Consider the following 9,318-nt stretch of genomic DNA (forward strand, 5'->3'; position numbering starts at 1 on the left):
TAATTTTAAAAAAAATAATAAATATGAGAAATAGATCTTATATTTAGAACCAAAACTAACTCAACAATGATGTCTTATATTAAAGACTAGAGTGAGTACTAGGAACATTAACTTTTTTTAATACAGTACCTTGAACTTTTTTTGATACCAACAAAATTTGAATGAGGTTGATTTTTGAATTGAAAAGTGACATCAATACAGAACCAACAAATTAAAACAGAAACACGTAAACTCACATCATCCTCCTTCTCTTAAAAAAATTGATTTTAATTAAGTTCATTACAAAAGTATAATACATGCTTATAAAAAAGGAAAAACTGTAATAAGTATCACGTAATTTTTAATGGTTACTTTTAAACAATATGGAACATTTCATATTATGCAGAAGAGAAACAGGATTACCGATTCCAGGAAAAACTTGTGATTGACACATCGGGCATACTTATCCAAGTATTCATTAACAAGTTATCAAATACCAACTGACATTCATATTTACAGTTATTGGAGATATTCAGAAATTCGCACCTCTCCGCTGATACCTGCTCGTACTAAGAGTTAAAGAAGAAATTCAATAGCTAACGCCAGGAATCAATACACATGCAAAAGGAATGAAGATTACAGAGATATCACAAAAAACCTGCGAGACAGCATGGCGGTCCAGGAAAAACTTGTGATTGACACATCGGGCATACTTATCCAAGTATATCATTAACAAGTTATCAAAATACCAACTTGACATTCATATTATACAGTTATTGGAGATATTCAGAAATTTCGCACCTCTCCGCTGATAACCTGCTGCGTACTAAGAGTTAAAGAAGAAATTCAATAGCTAACGCCAGGAATCAATACACATGCAAAAGGAATGAAGATTACAGAGATATCACAAAAAACCTGCGAGACAGCATGGCGGGTGGGGTAAGCGAGAAAAATAACAAGCTAATGCTGTATTTACCAAATCATTGGTACACACACGAATAGAGGGGTAATAAATTAATAGGATTTCCGCATCCCAACTCCCAAGCACTTTGGAATGCTTCAGTTGTTCTCTACTCCATTCTGTTGAGATTCTCCATCCGGCCAACCCTGTCTCATCCCGCTTCTAAAAAGATGCCTACACGGGAAAACCAATTGATACTTTCAAATACAATCAAACTCCAGAACATGGGAGACAAACTATACATGTAATCTTCAGACCTTAACGTTTTGAAAACTGGGGAGCTTTACGAGCTTTCTTCAGACCAGCTTTCTTCCTCTCGACCACTCTTGAATCTCTGGTCAAAAGCCCTTCTTGTCTCAGAGGCGATCTATGGTCTTCTCACTCACCTTTAGTAAGGCCCGAGCAATACCAAGGGAGATTGCTTGAGCCTGACCAGAGAGGCCACCGCCCTCAGCTTTGACAAATACATCGTAACTATTTTCATATCCCAAAGTTATTAACGGGACCCTAATGTACTGAAGCCACAATGGATTTCCCTGAAGATATTCCTGAGCAAAGAAAAGTCAACAAATCACATGAGAACACCTAAAGAGAAACATACAGATTTGACAAGCAGATGACTGCGGTGAATATAAACCCCAATAGACAGTTCAAGGAGTAATAGAATCTCCTTGCCAGGTCACAATATCTGCATCGCTTTCTGACTCCAACCTCAAAACATTTTTATCTTCGTGCTCAAGAAAGGTAATACGAGAAGTTTTACCATGTGATTACAAGGTTTAGTCTCCTAGTTAGTGATAACCCTTCGTTGACAAATTTAGTCCGCGCAAATTTCATCTAGAATACAAACTATATGATAATCAATAGTTTTTTATTCATCCCGCCGCCATCTCTATATCTCAAATCTCCATCATAACAGAGGGACGAAAAGCCCTCTGGTAGAGATCTGTGACCTACTACATCTATGCGTTAAGGTATACTGAAGCCAGCCACTTCTGTTTTGTTAGTATCAGTGACTTCAAAGAAAGTAAGAGCTGTAGCTACAATGCAAAGGTGTCTGGCGAGTACTATAAAGCTATTCTTTACTTACACAACACACAACCGAAGATTCAGAAAACATACTATGTCAAACTTTACTTACAAACAACAACCGAATTCAGAAAACATACTATGTCAAAACATCCAACGAAATCTTGTCATCTTGGTCTTAGGCTCTGGTACTTAAAAAAAACCCAGGGGATCTCAGGCTGAACAGATAAAAATAATTGAAAACACATAAACATAGGAAATTGCTATTTTGTAAAAGATTGAAAACAGTGGTTTAAAACAATAGAATGCAGAAGCTGCCCCTCAATTAGAAAACCCTGGACGAAACTTATCTCAATATTAAAACCGTCAACATGTGGCGGACCGGGGGGGGGGATTAAATGTACATATTGCATAAATAACGACCGGTGCCTATGATTGTTTGAGCAGCGAACCCCCAGGAAGTCTCGATTTTACGTATTTCTTCAGGTCATCCGTTTCCAGTTCCGCCGGAGAGGCGACCGCGGCGGATGCAACCAGCGAGGGGATCCGGGACACGTGGGAGATTGAGATGGAGTGGGTTCTTCCAAAAGAGAGGCTGTGCGGTCTCTGGGAAATATGGGAGGAGAACGCGAGAGATGAGAAGGAAGCTGTAAGGGAAGAAATGGAAAGTGCCATTATGTTGAACTACCTCACTGCTCTAACGCAAACTCTTGCAATCGAAGCTCAGGCGGATAAAGAAGAAGGAGCCAGCGGAAGGGGATAACGAATTTTTCGCCCTTTTTACATTTCTTGGCCCCCGGCACAACAATATTCTTTATTATAGCAGTAGGGGGAAAAAAAATAATATCCTCATATTTTATCTTATCTTTAATTCAGCCCTATCGTTTAAAGTTTTTCAATTGACTCCTTATAGTTTGAAAACGGGTCAAGGTTAGAAAACGGGTCAAGGTTAAGGCTGAGCAATGAACAGGTTGAGCTAACTAGAATGTTAGCCTATAACCTGCCAATTTATGAATAAATGGGTATGGGTTAACCCATATCCCGGTACTAGCCCATTTAGCCTGTATTAAATGGGTTACAGGGTAGTCTGTTTGGGTCCTAGTTATGGGTAACCCTTCTTTTTTTTTTTCAATTTTTTTTAGTATAGCTACTTTGTATATGTAACCTTATGAAGTTGTCAATAAATTTTGCATACCAAATGGCAAATCAAATATGAAATAACATCACATAACATTAACCATATTCAATCACACAACCTCACTTAGAGTCACAAACAATCAAAGTCTGATAAAATCATAAAAGTAGTCAATCATAAAAAGTCTCATAAACTTTGAAAGTTCCAACTTTCACCTAAAGGATAAAATAAAAGTTTAGACAAGTATGAAGGTTTGATAAAAGATGAATAAGAAACAATATCATCAATTAAATAAAGAATAAAAATATTTTTTAAAAATTAAAACTTAAACGGGCAGGTATGGGCAACCCAATACCTTGCCCATAGCCCAACTCGTTTAATGGGTTACTTTGCTCATTTAAACTCGCTTGTTTATAATCTCTTATTTGGATTAATTAGACAGGTTTAAACAGGCAAAAATTTTATAGGCCACGGGCGGACTAGCGGGTAATGGGTTTGTTGCTCACCCTAGTCAAAGTGCTCCCTCTACGCTTCAAAACCTCAAATATCGCGAAAAGTTTGCCCAGGATTTTCCAATGGAGGGGCTTGGCACTATTAGGGAAAATAATGCTCCTGTGTAGTATTGTGGCCCACTATGCTTTCTACTCCCTAAATAACAATTAAAGGGTTTAATGATCGTTTATAGAAATAAGTATAAAGAAAAGAAAATTCTATGCTAACCATTACCATTTGATTAAAACTGATCAAACCTGTAACAGTAGCAACGGATCCTCAAGAATTTTTTTTTTTAATGGTGTTAGGCCAGTTGTGCACCTCTAAAGAATTGTCTAACAATATATAAAATCATACGGACTAAATTGAAAATGAATTATTTCAATAAAAATATGAAATTTTGAGAGAATGAAAATAATTGATAAAGGGACAAAAGAAGGTACTTCCAACAATCACCGATGACGCACAAAAGTGAACTTCGACGGTGAAGGGAACGGACCAACCTATTTTGGCCTCGTTGGATTATCGTTGAAAAAAACTAAAGTGTATGAAAAAAATGTAAAACTGAGGTTTGGCTTATTTGAATAAAATTAGTTGTTTGGATGGATTTCTTTTATAACTGACTTATAAAAAAAAATAACTTTTCCAACTGACTTATGAAAACACAATCCGGATCAACTTTTCTAACTGACTATTAAAAAAATTATACAAAACTTACAATCTAATTAGTTATGTGATTTCATTTACTTTAATTAGAAACCAAATGAATTTTATTTATTTCATGTTTGTCATTATGTATATTTAATTAATTATCTATAATGTATTTTCAAATTTTTCTCTGTAACAATATTTTTATTTTATATTTCACAAATAAACTATTTATATTTTATCAGAATATTTTACATTTTTTTAAACTATTATCACATTAAAAACAAAAAATTTCAAACATTACCATTCAATAAAGTCTATGTTTTTTTTCAGTCATTTGACAACTAAACTAACTTTTCTATTAATCATCCAAACAACTTTTAACATTTTTAACTGATTTTTTATAAGTACCTATCCAAACAAATCGCATTACATTAACTGACTTTTATTCTAACTTCAGTTACAAAAGTCAATTAGACCAGAAGTTAGTTTTGCCCAACATCAATCCAAACACACCCGAATTATATTAGTTTTGCCCAACATCAATCCAAACACACCCGAATTATATGCAAAGCCTATCATCCAACGACCGTTAGTTTACTCTCAACTCTCAAGCCAACCCCCGACAAACCACTTAACCAGCCTCCTCCATATATATGCTTTATTGCTATTCATTATGGTTTCCTTGCCAAAATACTTACTTAAGATTTTATATTTTATATTTATTATATCAAGTATTTTAATTACAAATAACCAGGTATCTTAATTTTTTTCAATTTGAGTTTATAGGTTAGTTAAAGAACTTGATGAAATGAATATATGTAACTTAAGTATGATCCTTTTCTTTTACTTTGTAGATGCAATCAAAACTTTACTTTTTATAACTACAAATTCAACAAAAATTTGATGGATGAACTTAGAAAGGCCCTTTGAGTGGCAACCAGTATGGCCAAGGCATGTTCACAGTTAAGACAACTCTTTGTAAACTGTAAATTGTAGTGAATGATCTGTCAAGCAAGGCATAAAAAGGGTAGGCAAGACAGTCAATAAATTCATCCTTTAAATGAACTGATCTTTATTGAAGATGGATTAAACATCGTACATTGCTAGACAAATTCAACAATTGTTTAAGCTTAAAAAAATATAAAAACAGAACTCCTACCTCTCCATTATTCCCCAGACCTGTCTGAACCAAATTACCATCTCTATTCTTAAACATAAGATTTAGTTTATAATATAATTTATATTAAAAATTAGCTAAAACCGGAAGCAGTACATTCTAGGAGTCGAACTTCTCCTTACACTTCAAATTAGCTCTTATGTTTAAAACCGGAAGTAGTACATCCGAAGAGATTCTAGGATTGAATTTAAACTTCTCCTAAGATTGCTGTGCTTCTCAGAGCAATAAATTAATGACACTCTCAAAATCGAGTTCAAAATCACACAGAATTTACTAGCTAAAAAGGAGATATGAATAACACTCACTTCTCTTCTCCAGTTGGTTATTAAAGTGATAACTACAAGGATTATAGTCTGCAGAACTATGCCTCCTATCATTCCCGACCAAATACCCTGAATCCAAAGATTGTACATATCAAGAGTAAGAATTAGACAAGACTCTCATAATACTTACCATATATTGCAAAATTAGATTAAAATTACTGCTTACAGAACGTCTTCCTTGTGTCATGGTACTTATCCTAAGCATATCAAGTACTTAAAATAGTATCTCACCTCAGCTCTGAAATGGAATACAAATCCCAAGACTATTCCTGCAGGTAATCCAACAAGGTAATAGCATCCAATATTGATGTATGCCACCATAGCTTGCCAGCCAGCTCCAACAGCAACGCCTAACAAGTAAGAATAGAAGCATGAGTGAGTAAACTATCATCATTAAATTCAATGCTAATAATAACATAAGTGAGTTCCATCTTTTTCGGTGCAAACCAGATAACACAGGTTGAAGACTGTTAAGAAGTACTGTGACCGCAAGTAAGCTAGCAAGCTTAGTTGTTTCCTTGGCAACTGCAACACTGCTTGTAAAGAGGTAAGGAAAGTAATCCCTCGTAGCAAGCACAACTGCCATGGCAACAACTCCTATGGACACGGATGTGATGGAGACCACAAGCACTGCAAATTTGGCAGCTTGGAAATTACCAGCTCCAAGTTCATTTGAAACTCTCACACTGTTGTTGAACAAATCAATTATAGGTTATCTAAAATAGCCAAACTTGTATAGTTGCTGAGATCACTTGTTTACAAGACATTTACAATGTCATAATCACATGAAACCGGGAACAAACAAATTTCATTATGAAGCATCTGATATGAACTTATGAAGTGATTAGATAGTGAGTTGTACTGAGAAAAGGAACAGGCAGACAAAAGATCACCTTATTGCAGCATTGAACCCAATCGCAATCATAGCATCCCAACCATTTAAATTCATGCTGCAGTCATGATGAGACAAAGCTGTCAGTGATCACATCTGAGCAGAGCAATGATTTGATAATTTTGGTTTCTAGTTTCAAACACGACAGAATATGAAATAAAAGTTATTCCAAGCACAGCAACATGATGGAGGAGGAGCGTACGCAATTAATTACCAGATAGATATGGCATCAACAGGTATCAGAGGGTTTTTCAAACGCCCAGTTATAACCACTAGTATCATCAAGTACCAAAACTCCAAGCTGCCATCCAATTTACAGAACCTCCTTAGTCATCATAATCCCAAGAAATTGAAAACAAATGGGAGATGGGAGTATGAAGTGAAGGAGAAATACCATAGCATAACAGCTGAAGCCAAAGAAAGTTTGACAAAGCCAAACAAGTCTGCAAAAGCTAGCCAGGAGAATCCACTCCAAGCACCGTCAGATGTGGTGATGAAAATATACAACAGTTGGCCAATGACAATGAGCCACCAAGATAAGTTAAGAACAATTGCTGCTCCGGTTAGGCCCCATCCCGCTTTCAACATGAGAAACCAACTAAAAAATGCGTGTAGCACCAAAACAACCGCCGATATCCATGCCATCACAAACACTTTCCTCTGTGCCTGTAAGAATTTTTGGATTGGAAAATTCATAGCATAGGCATACAGCTGCGGGAGCATCCACAGAGCAAACTTGCCTGCACCAACAAAGTACAGGACATAAAAAAAAAAAAAAAATCCGATGATACTTAAAACAGCCGTCAGAATACATATGATGATCTTATTTTTCTAATTAAAAAATAGTTCCTTACTAGTTAGTGATGTGATTCATATCTTTCTAATTAAAAAATTGTTTCCTGCTAGCTAGTCATGTGATTCGTATCTTTCTAAAACAGAACAAAATATTAACTTCTTCTGTCACATTCCATCATATTCTTTCAAAATCCTTCTCGTTGTTACTCCTAAACAATATAATAAATCACATTCATTCGAACTTGGAGTTTTTATGAGTAACTGAACTGAAACGAATAAAACTGACCAGCAGCTTCGGAGATCTCCGTAGTCTCTCCAAAGAGCTCCAATATGGGGGGTGACCAAACATAAATAGGCACCAATAACGTGGCTGTGGACAACAGGATCACCCACGATCTTTGCATGTATACCCCCAACATTCTGTACTGCCCCGCCCCGAATGCTTGTCCACACAGCGTCTCCAATGCGCTCCCCATACCCAACTGTTCTCCCCCATTTAATAAAAAAAAAAAAATGTTAGAGCTGTTGAAAGACGAGACGAGATATCTTGCATGCAACTCAAACTTCTAGCTCCGAGGAGTTCATGAAAATTGAGAATTATGGAAATACTAATTCGTTGAGCTTAATCAGAATCAGTTCCTTCCCACGAGCAATTAAAAGACAAAGGTAAAAATAAGTGAAAGGGAAGGAGTTTGTGGAAAGATATAGCTACCATGACGCCAAAGGCAAAACCAGCGATGACGGAGTTTTCCACGGCAACGGCGGCGAGATCGAGCTCGGTAAGTTGACCGGCAAATGTCTGGGTGAGAGCACCAAGGGAGTACTGACACAAAGCGGTGAAGATTGCGGGGCCAGCCAGTTGCCACAGCTTCCTCGACTCGAATGCGAATCCCCTGAAAAAACTTGCTGGCTTTGCCTCCTGAATATCATCAGTACCACCGTCGCCCTGCAGGAGTGGGGTGTCGACGGCCATGGCTATGTATGTTCTGCTGCAGGACGCACACTTGCTTTTCAAGGACCACTTCTACTTCGAAATGGCCTTAAACATTAGAGAAATTAAAGGATGTTGATAGCATCCACTTATTTATGTGTTTAGCCGAAAAAGGGGGAGTGGAAAGGTGGGTCATGGCCGCATTTGAAAGGTGGGTTTGCAAGACTGAAATACGAATGGGGAGTAGCCTCGTCTCCGCTGACTCGGAGACCAACCGTTGGAACAAGGTAGAAGACAGCGACGCAACCCAGGCGGCTTTTTTACGGATATACGATAAACAGTAAAATTATATATCAAAATACTGTGCTTTTAAAACTATTTATCAATATGCTGCATTTAAAATCGTTATTGGTAAAAACGATTTTAAAATTACACACAAGTCGTTCTTAGAGTGAACGATTTCAGAAATCGTTCACGCTAAGAACGATTTTACTTTTTCCTGTTCACTCTCTCACATATGAATCTCTGCTAATTTTACATGTAAAAATAAGAATCTTTGACAATGCTCTCATGAGACTACAACGTCTATATTGGATTAAAATTTGAAAATCCCAATTTTTTTAATTTTTTAAATAAAGCTTGATGAAATTTTCTGTCATTTCCTTTCCTTTTTATTTTTCTCATACCAAACAATATGTAACAAAAGAAAATTATACTTTGATTGTAAATTTTTAATTGTAGCAATTAAGTTGGAGGACTAAATTACTATTATTATTATTTTGGTCACAGGTATAAAAGGTTCATGCCCAATACTTGATTTTTCGTCAAACCGAACAAATTCCACACAACTGGCTTTTTTACCAAAATACTGCAAAGAGTAAAATTATATACTAATATGTTGCACTTTTAAAAGTATTTACTAATATGCTACACTTAAAATCGTTATTCATGTG

At 36.2% G+C, this 9,318-nt stretch overlaps 2 protein-coding genes across 2 annotated transcripts; both read right to left on the reverse strand.

The window, feature by feature from the left end:
- Positions 1-688: 688 nt before the first annotated feature.
- Positions 689-2,741, reverse strand: LOC114716739 (30S ribosomal protein S9, chloroplastic). Its single transcript, XM_028901784.1, is given in 4 exon segments — positions 689-1,318; positions 1,321-1,501; positions 2,374-2,425; positions 2,428-2,741. Coding segments are annotated over 4 exon segments (570 nt in total). The 5' UTR covers positions 2,645-2,741; the 3' UTR covers positions 689-1,198.
- A 2,561-nt stretch (positions 2,742-5,302) lies between these two features.
- Positions 5,303-8,619, reverse strand: LOC114716778 (protein DETOXIFICATION 33). Its single transcript, XM_028901836.1, has 8 exons — positions 8,147-8,619; positions 7,721-7,916; positions 7,034-7,379; positions 6,854-6,940; positions 6,641-6,697; positions 6,195-6,433; positions 5,979-6,097; positions 5,303-5,816 (listed from the first exon to the last, which is right to left on the reverse strand). The coding sequence occupies exons 1-8, from the start codon at positions 8,405-8,407 to the stop codon at positions 5,568-5,570; spliced, it is 1,554 nt and encodes a 517-aa protein (XP_028757669.1). The 5' UTR covers positions 8,408-8,619; the 3' UTR covers positions 5,303-5,567.
- Between the last annotated feature and the right edge of the window lie 699 nt (positions 8,620-9,318).

The sequence above is a fragment of the Neltuma alba genome, unplaced genomic scaffold (assembly GCF_004799145.2).
Source record: "Neltuma alba isolate B1F8T4 unplaced genomic scaffold, ASM479914v2 tig00011687_pilon, whole genome shotgun sequence".
Classification (NCBI taxonomy): Eukaryota; Viridiplantae; Streptophyta; class Magnoliopsida; order Fabales; family Fabaceae; genus Neltuma; species Neltuma alba.